Source organism: Vigna angularis, chromosome 6, assembly GCF_016808095.1.
Source record: "Vigna angularis cultivar LongXiaoDou No.4 chromosome 6, ASM1680809v1, whole genome shotgun sequence".
In the NCBI taxonomy this organism is placed as follows: domain Eukaryota; kingdom Viridiplantae; phylum Streptophyta; class Magnoliopsida; order Fabales; family Fabaceae; genus Vigna; species Vigna angularis.
In genome coordinates this window covers 900,724-920,954 of record NC_068975.1, presented here as the reverse complement: position 1 = coordinate 920,954, position 20,231 = coordinate 900,724, and the positions used below count along the sequence as shown (strand labels likewise).

General features: G+C 36.0%; 2 protein-coding genes across 4 annotated transcripts; both read left to right on the top strand.

Annotated features, from left to right (window-relative positions):
• The first annotated feature begins 895 nt into the window (after positions 1-895).
• On the top strand, positions 896-9,090 carry LOC128197581 (uncharacterized). Of its 2 annotated transcripts, none has more exons than XM_052879678.1 (2): positions 896-4,360; positions 7,467-9,090. In XM_052879678.1, the coding sequence occupies exon 1, from the start codon at positions 1,133-1,135 to the stop codon at positions 2,372-2,374; it is 1,242 nt and encodes a 413-aa protein (XP_052735638.1). In that variant the 5' UTR covers positions 896-1,132; the 3' UTR covers positions 2,375-4,360; positions 7,467-9,090. The 2 variants fall into 2 exon arrangements, with proteins under 2 accessions (XP_052735638.1, XP_052735637.1); XM_052879677.1 differs by having other exon boundaries at positions 896-4,390; positions 7,467-9,089.
• Positions 9,091-9,247: 157 nt separating this feature from the next.
• On the top strand, positions 9,248-20,117 carry LOC128197582 (uncharacterized). 2 transcript variants are annotated; one of them, XM_052879679.1, is made up of 3 exons: positions 9,248-9,712; positions 12,820-13,214; positions 16,290-20,117. In XM_052879679.1, the coding sequence occupies exon 3, from the start codon at positions 18,779-18,781 to the stop codon at positions 20,018-20,020; it is 1,242 nt and encodes a 413-aa protein (XP_052735639.1). In that variant the 5' UTR covers positions 9,248-9,712; positions 12,820-13,214; positions 16,290-18,778; the 3' UTR covers positions 20,021-20,117. The 2 variants fall into 2 exon arrangements, with proteins under 2 accessions (XP_052735639.1, XP_052735640.1); XM_052879680.1 differs by lacking the exon at positions 9,248-9,712 and having other exon boundaries at positions 11,496-13,214.
• The last annotated feature ends 114 nt before the right edge of the window (positions 20,118-20,231 follow it).

The window sequence follows — 20,231 nt, the reverse complement described above, 5'->3', positions numbered from 1 at the left end:
GATTTTAGTGGATTTTAGGAGTAGTGTAGGAACTACCCACGTCTGGGAGGAGGCTCTTGCCTCTTCCTCTTCCAAAACTCTCTGTATTTTAATTTCAGTGCCAAAACGTAGTTTTCATTTCTGAACGTGTCATTTCATTTTTAGTTGTACTGTTCAACGAATTTAATTTCAAGTATTGAATCTTTGATGAATTTTATTTTCATGTTAAGTGTTTTTATTTTATCTGTTAAATTTTACCAGTAATGATTTTCCACACAGTTAAATTCAGTCATTTCTTTTTACCGTTCAGTTTATTTTCAACGTTGTTTTTACTGTTCATTTTCACTGTTGCTTTGGGTAAATTTTATTTACACTGCTGTTATGTTTTTGCATGTTTATTGTTCCAGCATTTTAATTTCAAACACTGTTAAATTTTCCGTTTACTGATTTTTACCGTCTTTTACCGCACACTGCGTAATTTTCCATTTTCTATTTTTACAGTCTTTTACCGTTCAGTTTTTACCGTCGTTAAGATTTATTTCAGTGTTTTTAATTCTGTTTTATTTAATTTCCAGTTTTAAATTTTATTTTCCGTACAAAACATCCACAAAACCATCCCTTTTTCGTGTAAGACTGAACCGACAAAAATTGGTCCTTGAGAGACGACCTAGGAGTCACTTCCTAGTAACTATACTGCATTCTTAATTGCACATCAAATTTGATCGACCGCGACAGCCGTATCAAATTTTGGCGCCGCTGCCGGGGACCAATGAAGGTTTGGTTTTAGATTTTTGTTGTGTAAATTTTTGTTTTGTTAATATGTGTGTTTTGTGTGTTTTGTCTTGTATATTTTTGTAGGCGACAACGACACCTTCAGCAAATTTTGGCGGCGTTGTCACTTCAGTTCCAGGTTTTTGTTCTACATTTTTGTTGTGTTTTTCAATTATGTTGTGTTACTATATGTTTTGTCTTTTATATTTTTATTGTGTTGTGTTTTGTATTATGTGTGTTAATTAAAAAAAAAATTTATAAAAAAATAAAAAAAACTGAAAATATTAGTTTTACTCCATGTTATGCTTCTGTATATTTTTTATAATCCTTGCTTGAAGTGAAAGTCCAGGTCTGAGATAGGTTTTGAACTAGAATAGAGAAAATGACAGATTCTCAAGACTGGATGTATGATCTAGTCAAGTGTCTTCCCAAATTCCTTGGGTTGGCACATGAAGATCCATACAGGCACCTCAAGGAGTTTAGTTTGGTGTGTTTATCTATGAGACCTGCTGGTGTTTCCAAGGAGACAATGTTGATAAAAATGTTTCCCATGTCCCTGCAAGATGAAGCAAGAGACTGGTTCATATACCAGTATCCTTTTAATAGTTGGCAGGAAACACAACAAAAATTCTTTGACAAGTTCTTTCCAGCAGCAAAGGTGACCAGCATTAGGATGAAGATCACTGCCATTGAGCAATTTCAAGAAGAAAGCCTGGCAGATTATTGGGAGAGGTTTAACAGGCTCTGCACAACTTGTCCAAACCACCAATTTCCAGAGCATTTGCTCTTGACTTATTTTTATGAAGGGCTCCTGGACAATGAAAGGATACTTGTGGATGCAGCTATTGGTGGATGTTGGATGGATATGACCCCAACAGAAGCGAGGAAGTTGCTCTGCAAGCTGACTGGTGAAAGTCCAATTGAGGTAGCAAAGGAAGAACCTGAGCAGCTTGTTCTGGATTCTGACACTGATAGCCCTGAGGATGCAGCTGATAACTTGGAGTTTGGTAAGAAACTTCTCAGTGAGCAAAAACAGGTTTATTCTGAACCTGAGATTCCAATTTTACCAGATTTGCCTACACATTCAAATGCATGTGATTTGACGCACACTGATTCTATAGGGTTTATGACTGATACTGATACAAATTTGATTGACCATTCTAAAATTTTTAATTCAGTGTCAGCCATTGAACCCATTAGTGAGAGTAGCGTCAATATTAATTTTGAAAGAAAAACTGTGCAATCTGATGACTTTACAGAGTTAGGATTAAACTTTGATTTAGCACAGTTTTCTGAAAATTTTGAATGTGACTGTGAATCTGGTTCTTGCTCCATTTGTGCTGAAATTGATTATGCATTACAGCCAAACTCTAAGTTTATTACCGATGCTATTAATTGTGAGTTTGATGACAAGGATGCAGAGTTAAAAGAGAATGCAGGTGCTGACATTAAGAAATTAATGATTACTGAAGAAGAGTATACTGCTATGAGAAGAAAGAAGAAACATTTTGTTGCGGATGATAGGGCAATACTGATGACACAGTTTCTCTTAATATTTTCTCTGCTGAATCATGTGATGGAAAGCATATCCCTGATTGTCCAAATTTGGCAACACCCACCATAACCAGGGAAGTTTTCCTATTCCTTCTTCCCTTAATTTTCTTAGTTTATGAATTTGGGGGGAGATTCTGATAACTTGTTAGTTTTAATCTGTGTTTATGTTTGGTGTGTTTTTTTTTTTGTTTTAAAAAAAAAAAAAAAAAAAAACAAAATTTAAAAAAAAAATGTATGTTCTCTTTCACGTGTGTTATTTTCTTTATGTATGTATTGTAAATATGTGTTTTGTCTGTTGTTTTTTTTTACATTTGCGTTTTATATGTTTTAATTTTTTGTGTTCGATATTAGGTCTTTTGTTTTGTTAAATTATGTGTTCTGTTTTTATTTATTTTTTTTAGTTTTTTTTGTTATAATAATAAAAAAAAAAAATCAGAGAGTAAAGTTGCTGTAATAGGGCAGAGTATATAGTTTGTGCTGAAGTACTAATTTGAGTGCATTTATTAATAATAAAAAAAACAATGCAAAAATACATAAAAACATAATAATGATGTTCGGGGTTCGATCATTTCTGATCGTTAATATTACAAACCATATAAAAAAAACATAAAAAAAATTAAAAACATAAAAACATAAAAATTAATTGTCCATATTACAGTCCTCATTAATATTCTGGCCACACTCGGCCATCAAAAACATAAAAAAAAAATAATAAGAAAATAAAAACAAATTCAACGAAAGAATTGTCGAGCTGGTTGTGGTGGTCTAAGGGAGAGCTCCGTTGAGGGAGCTCTGGTACGAAAAGTCACGAGCGGAGGCGAAGGAATCTCTGTTTCTGGATCGATTATGATGGGAATGGGGAAGAGGTCCAGCAGCCTCGGTGCCCTCATTATTACCCAGTCGTATTCTTTCAACCAAAAAAAAAAATTGTGTTAATTTTAATAGAAAAAAAAAAATTCAATAAAATTGAGATCTGATGAGAGTTCTTACCATACATGTACAGCGGCAGTTGTGAAAACTGAGTGCCAGTGGGGTCTATATCCGCTTGCCAGCGCCTGACCCGATTGCCGTGGTTGTTGAACCAGCAGTGCACGTTGTATTCGCTGGCATCTCCGAAGGTCCTTAGTCGAGACGTGATCTCGACGATTTGCGCTCGGCTTGGATGAGTGACCCCATAATTGAAGATGTTGGTCATCATCTTGACCTGATCATCTGTTGGACGCCACCGCTGACTTGTGTATCTCTCGATTTCCATCTCGCTCATCATATTCTAAAACATGGAAAAAATGAAAAAAAAAAAAAAATAAAAAAAAAAAACAAAAACAGAAAAATAAGAAGCATAAAAAAAAATATTAGATTAGTCTGTGTTTTCTTTATTTGTTGTTGTTTCCTTTTAGATTTATTTTGTCCAGTCTGTATTTGATGTTTCAGTGTCTGGTCTTTGATCTGTTTCACGGTCCTTGCAAAGGGGTCCTAAACGAATCTACGTTCAGTTGTCCTTGTCCATGTCATTCATGTTATTATGTTTTTGTGTTTTATTTTTAAGTGGGGTACGTGGCGTTGTTCTACCCGATTGTCTCTGCCATACCTTCAATCGAAGGGAGATTAACGTCTGGTTTCCAGCCGATATACCCCTTAAGTTTTTTTGACAGTTGTGTTTTATGTGTTTTTCTTTTAAAAAAAAAATAAAGCAGGAAAGCAGGAAAGCAAGAAGGTAATAATAGCAGAAAAAGCGGTAAAGGGAGGAAAGAAAGGAAAGAAGATAGATCGGCAGAAGAAGAAAAATAAAGGAAAGCAGGAAAATGGAAAAGAGGGAGAGCAGGCAAGAGGTCAGAGAAGAAAAAATGGAAAGCAGGAAAGCAGGATGGTAATAACAGCAGAGAAGCAGAAAAGGAAGAAATAGAGATCCAAGGTGCAGAGAACTTACCTGGAGTAGTAGGCTGGCAGAGGAGCTCCTCGCTGATCTCGGACTCTTCAGATGGCACGGTGACAGAGCTTCCTCGCAGATCCAGACGCTCGAGAAGAGAGAAGAGAGGAGAGCAGAGAGAGAGGCTAGGTGAGGAAATGGCGCTCTGACGCTGAGGAGGTACCCTTTTATAGCCAGATTTCTTTCCACTGTAGCAACAGTTCCGGTCTTTGCCACTGAGACTGTTGTCACAGTACCGGTCTCCTTTTCAAAAAAAAAAAAAAAATTAATTAAAAATTATTAGCATCTTCTGAAGGGTGCTAGGTGATTTAGACATCTGCTGATGGATGTCAATGATAACATCTACTGATGGATGTTATTGAAAAATTTCTTCCCATTTCCTAACTTTTTATTGCACTTGTCTATATTATTTGACTGCTTTGAAATTGATAATCTGATGATTGTTACACACTGAGGACATTGTGTGATTTAAGTGTGGTCTACTGGGGAGAAATTTTGAATTTTCTGTTAGTTTCTGTTAGTATGTATTTTGTGTGTTAAATTTTTTGTTTTTTAGTGTTAAATTTTTTCTGTTTTAAGTTATTTTTATCGAGTTTTGTGTGCAATAAATTTTACATTTTTCTCTTGATTTCTGGATGATGTCTAAGTTGTATATTTTTCCTTCACTTACTTAATACTTATAGATTGCAATCCTTGTTTTTCTCTGCTTGGAAAGATGATTATGTGTTCAAGAGGTTGAATTGATTATAACACGGATACCCTATGTGAGATTTGAGCCACTTAATGTTCTTTCTTGTGTGATATGACTCTTGATTTCTTGCACATATGCCTTGGCTTGATTCTTTTTGATATACTTGATTTATATGCATGTTTAGAAGTGATAAAGGCAATTTTATTCTTGAGCCTCTTTAGCCAAATAAGCCTACCATGTTATTATCCTTTGATAACCCCTTTGAGCCTATACTTTCCCCATTTGTTTGTTTTAAAGCTCATACACTGACCCTAAGTGAAAAACAAATGATTACCTTAACCTTAGGAAAGTTTGGAGCTATAGAAGTATTTTGTGAATAAGTGTGGTCTCCTTGGGAATTTTGATGAATTGGCTAGTTGGTTCCTCGTCATGTTTTGAAATGATAATTTATATCCTGTTGTGTGATAAAAAAAAGAAAGAAAAAAGAAAAGAAAGAAGACATGATAAAAAAAAAATGATGAGAAAAAGAGAAAAAAAATTGAAAAATAATTTTTGTGAATAATGGAGTCGAGAAGAGGATTGAATTAGAGGTTTGGGTGAGATTTCACTGTGTTTACATTTTTTCCTAGTGCACCTCTATTTCTTCTCAGCTATAGCTACTTATCCAAATTTATCCTCCCCTGTACTTGGCCCCATTACAACCCAGTAAAGACCTTTTGATCTGAACATGCATATGTTTTAAGTATTGATAATTAGAAGCTTGCCAAGTCTACTTGTGTTTGTTTTCTTGAGTACATTGAGTTGAAATTATTTACCTTAAACATGTATGGGGAAAGCTACCGATAAAACAATCATAATAATAATAAGATATAAGCACACTGAATATATCAACCATAAACCTCCCCATGCCCAATGGTATTAAACAATAAGATTCCTAATCCTCTAGCATATCAACTTAATCATAATGAATTACTCAATTCTCGATCCTTGATCTTCAATCTTTGATCCTTGACCCTTGAACCTTGATGTCATCACTAACATCTCATGCAAAGACCATTGGCTATCCATTCATTAGCATTTGTGCTAACTACTTACTATAATAATTATAGTAACACCACTATCAACATAGCATCACATGAAGCATCTACAATACCATGATCATCACCATAGATACACCACCATCATGACTACCCCAGTCATAAATAACACCATGAGCATCACCGTACCATGTACACCATAGTGGAAAGAATCAGTCACACTATTGTACCCTATCTCACCCGCTTGTAGCCGATCGTACAGACCAATTTGTAGCTTCCCCTATAGATACGCTCGAGTAGACCCGCAATCCAGCTAATGAATATGTAATCCTGCCACACAAGGGCAAGGAAGACACCATCACCCCCACACAAGGAAGGTTCAATACCCGAACAACCCTTCCTTTGCACATAAGGAAAAAGGAAGCACCTATTTGTAGATAGAACCAGGATTTACTAGGTACAACTAATAGACTTATTCTCCACTCTCAAGCTCATCAACCACATATTCAAGTACACCCCAACACTCACTCATGCTCCAATCTCAACCACAAGTCACAACTGACCCTAAACATAACATTAATCTTACTCTCTAATTATCATCACATTCCACAACTCCACAAGTTTGGTCCACGTTCATTCTTCATCAAAACACATTGTTTCCAGTAAAAATACCCTAGGATAATTTTTTGAATTCGTGTTTTAATTGATTAATTTTAGTTCACAAAAATCTATCCAAATTTTCCCCCACTATGTGTTTGATTTAATGACTGAACCAAATGTTGGTGCTTGAGAGACGACCAAAAAGTTACTTCCTAGTATATACTTGATGAGTCGATATTTTATACACTTCACTTAGTTTATTGTACCAAATTTGATCAGGGAATTGTGCTAAAGTGTCCGGTATTTTCCCGTTTTCACTAAATGTACTTAATTTGACCAAAAATTCTAATTTCAATTAATTTGAATTATTTGAGTTATTTATTTGCATTAGTGATTGCAAGGGAAATTTAGGAAACACAATTTGGGACATTTAGAAGAATGTTTATTTACACATTGTATTGATTAATTTTAAGAAATAAAATTGGTTTTGAAACCAATATACACCACTAGAACACCTGAACAAGCCTCAGACAGGGGCAGAAGTGCCTAAAAGTCAGTTTTTTTGCCAATGGTGACCTGTGTTCACCTGACTGAGTACCTGTGTTGGACTTTCTGTACAAATTTGCAATTCCTCTCGGGTAATCGTTTACAGGGGTGCTGTAAACGATTACCAGTGCTGCGTGAATGTTGTGTCAACTTGTGTGTCTTCGTTTGAGTTCAATTCTTATCCGTTTTGCATGCAATTTTTTTTCATAGTTTCGTCTAGATGTCTATTTTCACGTATAGCTTTTCGTTTGTTAAAATTCGTTTTGTGCTGTTCCCAGTATTTTGTTTACTCTCCTATGTCAGTCCAGTAATTACTGTTTTGAGTGTTCTAAAATGTTTGCATTGTTTGCTTGATGTTTAGTACTTGTGGTGGCTGGAATTGATCATTGGACAGTGCTAAGACTCTCCGCAGAGTGTTCACAAGAAGGAGAGCTCAATGGATTTTGCATTGATTTATTTTGTGTGTTAAAATAAAAAATTTGATTTAGAACTCCTACACACCACACAGCCTTAAGAATACCAGCCACCACTCCACGGTTTTATTTTCCCATTCAAGGTTTTATTTTGGCATTTAGTTGATACTTTGGAACACATCACGTCTGGGAGGAATTCAAAAATGAAAGTGAATTTGTTGAAATATAACACACGGCCCACCTAGCTTTGAAAAAAAAAGAAGAAGCCTTCAACCTTTGGAGAGAAGCACGTACACACCTTCTTTTGTTATTATTACTCTTGTAAAAGATTGATTGAAGAAAGAATACGTGCAAGGTGTTAAAGGAGATAACAAATGCTAAAATATGGGGTCCATTCACCACTAAAAAAGCACTCTAGCAAAACTCACGGAACCAAGAAGTTTTCTTCATTCATTTTGGCAAACATACATCAAGAGCATACATTTTGCAACATGGGAACCACCAAACTCTCTTGTCTGGAACGTGAATATGAAGCCATCAATTTGGAAAGCTTCAATTAAATTAAGTGGCAGCTCACATCTCACGGCCCACATGGAAAAATCTGAATGGTTTTCTCCATTTTATTTTTGGCTAGCACATGGTCCACCACTCACGCTTTTTAACGTTTATGGCTTGTAAAAATTGAAGACAATTGGAGATTGGAACGTAAGGAGTGCAACTGGCTGGAAGGATAGAGAAGCTCACGGTCCCTTTGGTGCAGCACACGTGCAGCAGTGGTGTTCTCCATTCTAGCAAGCGAAGCAACTCCATCCAGACGTCCATATTTCCAGCATCCTCCACCAAACGCAGCAGTTCACGCAGCACTTGAATGAAGATGAGCAGCAGCAGCTCTTCCGTTCTTCAAATGGAAGAAGCACCATCCAGGAAGCAGCAACGTCCAGCATGCAGCCCTTCACCACGGTCCAGCAGCGTGTGTGTGTTTGGAAAAGAAAGGAAGTGGTGTGTTGTCATGGTGGCATGAGAATGGTATTACGTCCAGGGGGAAGCAGCTGCCACGGTCTAAGTTGGAATATTTTATTCATTAGCAATGAAGTGGTGAAGAGAAATGGAAGGCTTTTTCACGTCCACAAGGAAACAAAAGTGGAAAATTAATTGATCAAGAAAGTTGCTAAAAGACAAAATTGAGAAATGGTGCTGGATGGCAAAGTCACGTTCAAGTGTGCACAAAAAGAGAAGTAACAGGAGTAGCTTCAGGAGCTATAAATTGGCAGAATTTGGGGGCAGAGGGATGAGATTTGGGAAGCAGATTTTAGTGGATTTTAGGAGTAGTGTAGGAACTACCCACGTCTGGGAGGAGGCTCTTGCCTCTTCCTCTTCCAAAACTCTCTGTATTTTAATTTCAGTGCCAAAACGTAGTTTTCATTTCTGAACGTGTCATTTCATTTTTAGTTGTACTGTTCAACGAATTTAATTTCAAGTATTGAATCTTTGATGAATTTTATTTTCATGTTAAGTGTTTTTATTTTATCTGTTAAATTTTACCAGTAATGATTTTCCACACAGTTAAATTCAGTCATTTCTTTTTACCGTTCAGTTTATTTTCAACGTTGTTTTTACTGTTCATTTTCACTGTTGCTTTGGGTAAATTTTATTTACACTGCTGTTATGTTTTTGCATGTTTATTGTTCCAGCATTTTAATTTCAAACACTGTTAAATTTTCCGTTTACTGATTTTTACCGTCTTTTACCGCACACTGCGTAATTTTCCATTTTCTATTTTTACAGTCTTTTACCGTTCAGTTTTTACCGTCGTTAAGATTTATTTCAGTGTTTTTAATTCTGTTTTATTTAATTTCCAGTTTTAAATTTTATTTTCCGTACAAAACATCCACAAAACCATCCCTTTTTCGTGTAAGACTGAACCGACAAAAATTGGTCCTTGAGAGACGACCTAGGAGTCACTTCCTAGTAACTATACTGCATTCTTAATTGCACATCAAATTTGATCGACCGCGACAGCCGTATCAAATTTTGGCGCCGCTGCCGGGGACCAATGAAGGTTTGGTTTTAGATTTTTGTTGTGTAAATTTTTGTTTTGTTAATATGTGTGTTTTGTGTGTTTTGTCTTGTATATTTTTGTAGGCGACAACGACACCTTCAGCAAATTTTGGCGGCGTTGTCACTTCAGTTCCAGGTTTTTGTTCTACATTTTTGTTGTGTTTTTCAATTATGTTGTGTTACTATATGTTTTGTCTTTTATATTTTTATTGTGTTGTGTTTTGTATTATGTGTGTTAATTAAAAAAAAAATTTATAAAAAAATAAAAAAAACTGAAAATATTAGTTTTACTCCATGTTATGCTTCTGTATATTTTTTATAATCCTTGCTTGAAGTGAAAGTCCAGGTCTGAGATAGGTTTTGAACTAGAATAGAGAAAATGACAGATTCTCAAGACTGGATGTATGATCTAGTCAAGTGTCTTCCCAAATTCCTTGGGTTGGCACATGAAGATCCATACAGGCACCTCAAGGAGTTTAGTTTGGTGTGTTTATCTATGAGACCTGCTGGTGTTTCCAAGGAGACAATGTTGATAAAAATGTTTCCCATGTCCCTGCAAGATGAAGCAAGAGACTGGTTCATATACCAGTATCCTTTTAATAGTTGGCAGGAAACACAACAAAAATTCTTTGACAAGTTCTTTCCAGCAGCAAAGGTGACCAGCATTAGGATGAAGATCACTGCCATTGAGCAATTTCAAGAAGAAAGCCTGGCAGATTATTGGGAGAGGTTTAACAGGCTCTGCACAACTTGTCCAAACCACCAATTTCCAGAGCATTTGCTCTTGACTTATTTTTATGAAGGGCTCCTGGACAATGAAAGGATACTTGTGGATGCAGCTATTGGTGGATGTTGGATGGATATGACCCCAACAGAAGCGAGGAAGTTGCTCTGCAAGCTGACTGGTGAAAGTCCAATTGAGGTAGCAAAGGAAGAACCTGAGCAGCTTGTTCTGGATTCTGACACTGATAGCCCTGAGGATGCAGCTGATAACTTGGAGTTTGGTAAGAAACTTCTCAGTGAGCAAAAACAGGTTTATTCTGAACCTGAGATTCCAATTTTACCAGATTTGCCTACACATTCAAATGCATGTGATTTGACGCACACTGATTCTATAGGGTTTATGACTGATACTGATACAAATTTGATTGACCATTCTAAAATTTTTAATTCAGTGTCAGCCATTGAACCCATTAGTGAGAGTAGCGTCAATATTAATTTTGAAAGAAAAACTGTGCAATCTGATGACTTTACAGAGTTAGGATTAAACTTTGATTTAGCACAGTTTTCTGAAAATTTTGAATGTGACTGTGAATCTGGTTCTTGCTCCATTTGTGCTGAAATTGATTATGCATTACAGCCAAACTCTAAGTTTATTACCGATGCTATTAATTGTGAGTTTGATGACAAGGATGCAGAGTTAAAAGAGAATGCAGGTGCTGACATTAAGAAATTAATGATTACTGAAGAAGAGTATACTGCTATGAGAAGAAAGAAGAAACATTTTGTTGCGGATGATAGGGCAATACTGATGACACAGTTTCTCTTAATATTTTCTCTGCTGAATCATGTGATGGAAAGCATATCCCTGATTGTCCAAATTTGGCAACACCCACCATAACCAGAGAAGTTTTCCTATTCCTTCTTCCCTTAATTTTCTTAGTTTATGAATTTGGGGGGAGATTCTGATAACTTGTTAGTTTTAATCTGTGTTTATGTTTGGTGTGTTTTTTTTTTTTGTTTTAAAAAAAAAAAAAAAAAAAAACAAAATTTAAAAAAAAAATGTATGTTCTCTTTCACGTGTGTTATTTTCTTTATGTATGTATTGTAAATATGTGTTTTGTCTGTTGTTTTTTTTTACATTTGCGTTTTATATGTTTTAATTTTTTGTGTTCGATATTAGGTCTTTTGTTTTGTTAAATTATGTGTTCTGTTTTTATTTATTTTTTTTAGTTTTTTTTGTTATAATAATAAAAAAAAAAATCAGAGAGTAAAGTTGCTGTAATAGGGCAGAGTATATAGTTTGTGCTGAAGTACTAATTTGAGTGCATTTATTAATAATAAAAAAAACAATGCAAAAATACATAAAAACATAATAATGATGTTCGGGGTTCGATCATTTCTGATCGTTAATATTACAAACCATATAAAAAAAACATAAAAAAAATTAAAAACATAAAAACATAAAAATTAATTGTCCATATTACAGTCCTCATTAATATTCTGGCCACACTCGGCCATCAAAAACATAAAAAAAAAAATAATAAGAAAATAAAAACAAATTCAACGAAAGAATTGTCGAGCTGGTTGTGGTGGTCTAAGGGAGAGCTCCGTTGAGGGAGCTCTGGTACGAAAAGTCACGAGCGGAGGCGAAGGAATCTCTGTTTCTGGATCGATTATGATGGGAATGGGGAAGAGGTCCAGCAGCCTCGGTGCCCTCATTATTACCCAGTCGTATTCTTTCAACCAAAAAAAAAAATTGTGTTAATTTTAATAGAAAAAAAAAAATTCAATAAAATTGAGATCTGATGAGAGTTCTTACCATACATGTACAGCGGCAGTTGTGAAAACTGAGTGCCAGTGGGGTCTATATCCGCTTGCCAGCGCCTGACCCGATTGCCGTGGTTGTTGAACCAGCAGTGCACGTTGTATTCGCTGGCATCTCCGAAGGTCCTTAGTCGAGACGTGATCTCGACGATTTGCGCTCGGCTTGGATGAGTGACCCCATAATTGAAGATGTTGGTCATCATCTTGACCTGATCATCTGTTGGACGCCACCGCTGACTTGTGTATCTCTCGATTTCCATCTCGCTCATCATATTCTAAAACATGGAAAAAATGAAAAAAAAAAAAAAATAAAAAAAAAAAACAAAAACAGAAAAATAAGAAGCATAAAAAAAAATATTAGATTAGTCTGTGTTTTCTTTATTTGTTGTTGTTTCCTTTTAGATTTATTTTGTCCAGTCTGTATTTGATGTTTCAGTGTCTGGTCTTTGATCTGTTTCACGGTCCTTGCAAAGGGGTCCTAAACGAATCTACGTTCAGTTGTCCTTGTCCATGTCATTCATGTTATTATGTTTTTGTGTTTTATTTTTAAGTGGGGTACGTGGCGTTGTTCTACCCGATTGTCTCTGCCATACCTTCAATCGAAGGGAGATTAACGTCTGGTTTCCAGCCGATATACCCCTTAAGTTTTTTTGACAGTTGTGTTTTATGTGTTTTTCTTTTAAAAAAAAAATAAAGCAGGAAAGCAGGAAAGCAAGAAGGTAATAATAGCAGAAAAAGCGGTAAAGGGAGGAAAGAAAGGAAAGAAGATAGATCGGCAGAAGAAGAAAAATAAAGGAAAGCAGGAAAATGGAAAAGAGGGAGAGCAGGCAAGAGGTCAGAGAAGAAAAAATGGAAAGCAGGAAAGCAGGATGGTAATAACAGCAGAGAAGCAGAAAAGGAAGAAATAGAGATCCAAGGTGCAGAGAACTTACCTGGAGTAGTAGGCTGGCAGAGGAGCTCCTCGCTGATCTCGGACTCTTCAGATGGCACGGTGACAGAGCTTCCTCGCAGATCCAGACGCTCGAGAAGAGAGAAGAGAGGAGAGCAGAGAGAGAGGCTAGGTGAGGAAATGGCGCTCTGACGCTGAGGAGGTACCCTTTTATAGCCAGATTTCTTTCCACTGTAGCAACAGTTCCGGTCTTTGCCACTGAGACTGTTGTCACAGTACCGGTCTCCTTTTCAAAAAAAAAAAAAAAATTAATTAAAAATTATTAGCATCTTCTGAAGGGTGCTAGGTGATTTAGACATCTGCTGATGGATGTCAATGATAACATCTACTGATGGATGTTATTGAAAAATTTCTTCCCATTTCCTAACTTTTTATTGCACTTGTCTATATTATTTGACTGCTTTGAAATTGATAATCTGATGATTGTTACACACTGAGGACATTGTGTGATTTAAGTGTGGTCTACTGGGGAGAAATTTTGAATTTTCTGTTAGTTTCTGTTAGTATGTATTTTGTGTGTTAAATTTTTTGTTTTTTAGTGTTAAATTTTTTCTGTTTTAAGTTATTTTTATCGAGTTTTGTGTGCAATAAATTTTACATTTTTCTCTTGATTTCTGGATGATGTCTAAGTTGTATATTTTTCCTTCACTTACTTAATACTTATAGATTGCAATCCTTGTTTTTCTCTGCTTGGAAAGATGATTATGTGTTCAAGAGGTTGAATTGATTATAACACGGATACCCTATGTGAGATTTGAGCCACTTAATGTTCTTTCTTGTGTGATATGACTCTTGATTTCTTGCACATATGCCTTGGCTTGATTCTTTTTGATATACTTGATTTATATGCATGTTTAGAAGTGATAAAGGCAATTTTATTCTTGAGCCTCTTTAGCCAAATAAGCCTACCATGTTATTATCCTTTGATAACCCCTTTGAGCCTATACTTTCCCCATTTGTTTGTTTTAAAGCTCATACACTGACCCTAAGTGAAAAACAAATGATTACCTTAACCTTAGGAAAGTTTGGAGCTATAGAAGTATTTTGTGAATAAGTGTGGTCTCCTTGGGAATTTTGATGAATTGGCTAGTTGGTTCCTCGTCATGTTTTGAAATGATAATTTATATCCTGTTGTGTGATAAAAAAAAGAAAGAAAAAAGAAAAGAAAGAAGACAGGATAAAAAAAAATGATGAGAAAAAGAGAAAAAAAATTGAAAAATAATTTTTGTGAATAATGGAGTCGAGAAGAGGATTGAATTAGAGGTTTGGGTGAGATTTCACTGTGTTTACATTTTTTCCTAGTGCACCTCTATTTCTTCTCAGCTATAGCTACTTATCCAAATTTATCCTCCCCTGTACTTGGCCCCATTACAACCCAGTAAAGACCTTTTGATCTGAACATGCATATGTTTTAAGTATTGATAATTAGAAGCTTGCCAAGTCTACTTGTGTTTGTTTTCTTGAGTACATTGAGTTGAAATTATTTACCTTAAACATGTATGGGGAAAGCTACCGATAAAACAATCATAATAATAATAAGATATAAGCACACTGAATATATCAACCATAAACCTCCCCATGCCCAATGGTATTAAACAATAAGATTCCTAATCCTCTAGCATATCAACTTAATCATAATGAATTACTCAATTCTCGATCCTTGATCTTCAATCTTTGATCCTTGACCCTTGAACCTTGATGTCATCACTAACATCTCATGCAAAGACCATTGGCTATCCATTCATTAGCATTTGTGCTAACTACTTACTATAATAATTATAGTAACACCACTATCAACATAGCATCACATGAAGCATCTACAATACCATGATCATCACCATAGATACACCACCATCATGACTACCCCAGTCATAAATAACACCATGAGCATCACCGTACCATGTACACCATAGTGGAAAGAATCAGTCACACTATTGTACCCTATCTCACCCGCTTGTAGCCGATCGTACAGACCAATTTGTAGCTTCCCCTATAGATACGCTCGAGTAGACCCGCAATCCAGCTAATGAATATGTAATCCTGCCACACAAGGGCAAGGAAGACACCATCACCCCCACACAAGGAAGGTTCAATACCCGAACAACCCTTCCTTTGCACATAAGGAAAAAGGAAGCACCTATTTGTAGATAGAACCAGGATTTACTAGGTACAACTAATAGACTTATTCTCCACTCTCAAGCTCATCAACCACATATTCAAGTACACCCCAACACTCACTCATGCTCCAATCTCAACCACAAGTCACAACTGACCCTAAACATAACATTAATCTTACTCTCTAATTATCATCACATTCCACAACTCCACAAGTTTGGTCCACGTTCATTCTTCATCAAAACACATTGTTTCCAGTAAAAATACCCTAGGATAATTTTTTGAATTCGTGTTTTAATTGATTAATTTTAGTTCACAAAAATCTATCCAAATTTTCCCCCACTATGTGTTTGATTTAATGACTGAACCAAATGTTGGTGCTTGAGAGACGACCAAAAAGTTACTTCCTAGTATATACTTGATGAGTCGATATTTTATACACTTCACTTAGTTTATTGTACCAAATTTGATCAGGGAATTGTGCTAAAGTGTCCGGTATTTTCCCGTTTTCACTAAATGTACTTAATTTGACCAAAAATTCTAATTTCAATTAATTTGAATTATTTGAGTTATTTATTTGCATTAGTGATTGCAAGGGAAATTTAGGAAACACAATTTGGGACATTTAGAAGAATGTTTATTTACACATTGTATTGATTAATTTTAAGAAATAAAATTGGTTTTGAAACCAATATACACCACTGGAACACCTGAACAAGCCTCAGACAGGGGCAGAAGTGCCTAAAAGTCAGTTTTTTTGCCAATGGTGACCTGTGTTCACCTGACTGAGTACCTGTGTTGGACTTTCTGTACAAATTTGCAATTCCTCTCGGGTAATCGTTTACAGGGGTGCTGTAAACGATTACCAGTGCTGCGTGAATGTTGTGTCAACTTGTGTGTCTTCGTTTGAGTTCAATTCTTATCCGTTTTGCATGCAATTTTTTTTCATAGTTTCGTCTAGATGTCTATTTTCACGTATAGCTTTTCGTTTGTTAAAATTCGTTTTGTGCTGTTCCCAGTATTTTGTTTACTCTCCTATGTCAGTCCAGTAATTACTGTTTTGAGTGTTCTAAAATGTTTGCATTGTTTGCTTGATGTTTAGTACTTGTGGTGGCTGGAATTGATCATTGGACAGTGCTAAGACTCTCCGCAGAGTGTTCACAAGAAGGAGAGCTCAATGGATTTTGCATTGATTTATTTTGTGTGTTAAAATAAAAAATTTGATTTAGAACTCCTACACACCACACAGCCTTAAGAATACCAGCCACCACTCCACGGTTTTATTTTCCCATTCAAGGTTTTATTTTGGCATTTAGTTGATACTTTGGAACACATCACGTCTGGGAGGAATTCAAAAATGAAAGTGAATTTGTTGAAATATAACACACGGCCCACCTAGCTTTGAAAAAAAAAGAAGAAGCCTTCAACCTTTGGAGAGAAGCACGTACACACCTTCTTTTGTTATTATTACTCTTGTAAAAGATTGATTGAAGAAAGAATACGTGCAAGGTGTTAAAGGAGATAACAAATGCTAAAATATGGGGTCCATTCACCACTAAAAAAGCACTCTAGCAAAACTCACGGAACCAAGAAGTTTTCTTCATTCATTTTGGCAAACATACATCAAGAGCATACATTTTGCAACATGGGAACCACCAAACTCTCTTGTCTGGAACGTGAATATGAAGCCATCAATTTGGAAAGCTTCAATTAAATTAAGTGGCAGCTCACATCTCACGGCCCACATGGAAAAATCTGAATGGTTTTCTCCATTTTATTTTTGGCTAGCACATGGTCCACCACTCACGCTTTTTAACGTTTATGGCTTGTAAAAATTGAAGACAATTGGAGATTGGAACGTAAGGAGTGCAACTGGCTGGAAGGATAGAGAAGCTCACGGTCCCTTTGGTGCAGCACACGTGCAGCAGTGGTGTTCTCCATTCTAGCAAGCGAAGCAACTCCATCCAGACGTCCATATTTCCAGCATCCTCCACCAAACGCAGCAGTTCACGCAGCACTTGAATGAAGATGAGCAGCAGCAGCTCTTCCGTTCTTCAAATGGAAGAAGCACCATCCAGGAAGCAGCAACGTCCAGCATGCAGCCCTTCACCACGGTCCAGCAGCGTGTGTGTGTTTGGAAAAGAAAGGAAGTGGTGTGTTGTCATGGTGGCATGAGAATGGTATTACGTCCAGGGGGAAGCAGCTGCCACGGTCTAAGTTGGAATATTTTATTCATTAGCAATGAAGTGGTGAAGAGAAATGGAAGGCTTTTTCACGTCCACAAGGAAACAAAAGTGGAAAATTAATTGATCAAGAAAGTTGCTAAAAGACAAAATTGAGAAATGGTGCTGGATGGCAAAGTCACGTTCAAGTGTGCACAAAAAGAGAAGTAACAGGAGTAGCTTCAGGAGCTATAAATTGGCAGAATTTGGGGGCAGAGGGATGAGATTTGGGAAGCAGATTTTAGTGGATTTTAGGAGTAGTGTAGGAACTACCCACGTCTGGGAGGAGGCTCTTGCCTCTTCCTCTTCCAAAACTCTCTGTATTTTAATTTCAGTGCCAAAACGTAGTTTTCATTTCTGAACGTGTCATTTCATTTTTAGTTGTACTGTTCAACGAATTTAATTTCAAGTATTGAATCTTTGATGAATTTTATTTTCATGTTAAGTGTTTTTATTTTATCTGTTAAATTTTACCAGTAATGATTTTCCACACAGTTAAATTCAGTCATTTCTTTTTACCGTTCAGTTTATTTTCAACGTTGTTTTTACTGTTCATTTTCACTGTTGCTTTGGGTAAATTTTATTTACACTGCTGTTATGTTTTTGCATGTTTATTGTTCCAGCATTTTAATTTCAAACACTGTTAAATTTTCCGTTTACTGATTTTTACCGTCTTTTACCGCACACTGCGTAATTTTCCATTTTCTATTTTTACAGTCTTTTACCGTTCAGTTTTTACCGTCGTTAAGATTTATTTCAGTGTTTTTAATTCTGTTTTATTTAATTTCCAGTTTTAAATTTTATTTTCCGTACAAAACATCCACAAAACCATCCCTTTTTCGTGTAAGACTGAACCGACAAAAATTGGTCCTTGAGAGACGACCTAGGAGTCACTTCCTAGTAACTATACTGCATTCTTAATTGCACATCAAATTTGATCGACCGCGACAGCCGTATCAAATTTTGGCGCCGCTGCCGGGGACCAATGAAGGTTTGGTTTTAGATTTTTGTTGTGTAAATTTTTGTTTTGTTAATATGTGTGTTTTGTGTGTTTTGTCTTGTATATTTTTGTAGGCGACAACGACACCTTCAGCAAATTTTGGCGGCGTTGTCACTTCAGTTCCAGGTTTTTGTTCTACATTTTTGTTGTGTTTTTCAATTATGTTGTGTTACTATATGTTTTGTCTTTTATATTTTTATTGTGTTGTGTTTTGTATTATGTGTGTTAATTAAAAAAAAAATTTATAAAAAAATAAAAAAAACTGAAAATATTAGTTTTACTCCATGTTATGCTTCTGTATATTTTTTATAATCCTTGCTTGAAGTGAAAGTCCAGGTCTGAGATAGGTTTTGAACTAGAATAGAGAAAATGACAGATTCTCAAGACTGGATGTATGATCTAGTCAAGTGTCTTCCCAAATTCCTTGGGTTGGCACATGAAGATCCATACAGGCACCTCAAGGAGTTTAGTTTGGTGTGTTTATCTATGAGACCTGCTGGTGTTTCCAAGGAGACAATGTTGATAAAAATGTTTCCCATGTCCCTGCAAGATGAAGCAAGAGACTGGTTCATATACCAGTATCCTTTTAATAGTTGGCAGGAAACACAACAAAAATTCTTTGACAAGTTCTTTCCAGCAGCAAAGGTGACCAGCATTAGGATGAAGATCACTGCCATTGAGCAATTTCAAGAAGAAAGCCTGGCAGATTATTGGGAGAGGTTTAACAGGCTCTGCACAACTTGTCCAAACCACCAATTTCCAGAGCATTTGCTCTTGACTTATTTTTATGAAGGGCTCCTGGACAATGAAAGGATACTTGTGGATGCAGCTATTGGTGGATGTTGGATGGATATGACCCCAACAGAAGCGAGGAAGTTGCTCTGCAAGCTGACTGGTGAAAGTCCAATTGAGGTAGCAAAGGAAGAACCTGAGCAGCTTGTTCTGGATTCTGACACTGATAGCCCTGAGGATGCAGCTGATAACTTGGAGTTTGGTAAGAAACTTCTCAGTGAGCAAAAACAGGTTTATTCTGAACCTGAGATTCCAATTTTACCAGATTTGCCTACACATTCAAATGCATGTGATTTGACGCACACTGATTCTATAGGGTTTATGACTGATACTGATACAAATTTGATTGACCATTCTAAAATTTTTAATTCAGTGTCAGCCATTGAACCCATTAGTGAGAGTAGCGTCAATATTAATTTTGAAAGAAAAACTGTGCAATCTGATGACTTTACAGAGTTAGGATTAAACTTTGATTTAGCACAGTTTTCTGAAAATTTTGAATGTGACTGTGAATCTGGTTCTTGCTCCATTTGTGCTGAAATTGATTATGCATTACAGCCAAACTCTAAGTTTATTACCGATGCTATTAATTGTGAGTTTGATGACAAGGATGCAGAGTTAAAAGAGAATGCAGGTGCTGACATTAAGAAATTAATGATTACTGAAGAAGAGTATACTGCTATGAGAAGAAAGAAGAAACATTTTGTTGCGGATGATAGGGCAATACTGATGACACAGTTTCTCTTAATATTTTCTCTGCTGAATCATGTGATGGAAAGCATATCCCTGATTGTCCAAATTTGGCAACACCCACCATAACCAGGGAAGTTTTCCTATTCCTTCTTCCCTTAATTTTCTTAGTTTATGAATTTGGGGGGAGATTCTGATAACTTGTTAGTTTTAATCTGTGTTTATGTTTGGTGTGTTTTTTTTTTTTGTTTTAAAAAAAAAAAAAAAAAAAAACAAAATTTAAAAAAAAAATGTATGTTCTCTTTCACGTGTGTTATTTTCTTTATGTATGTATTGTAAA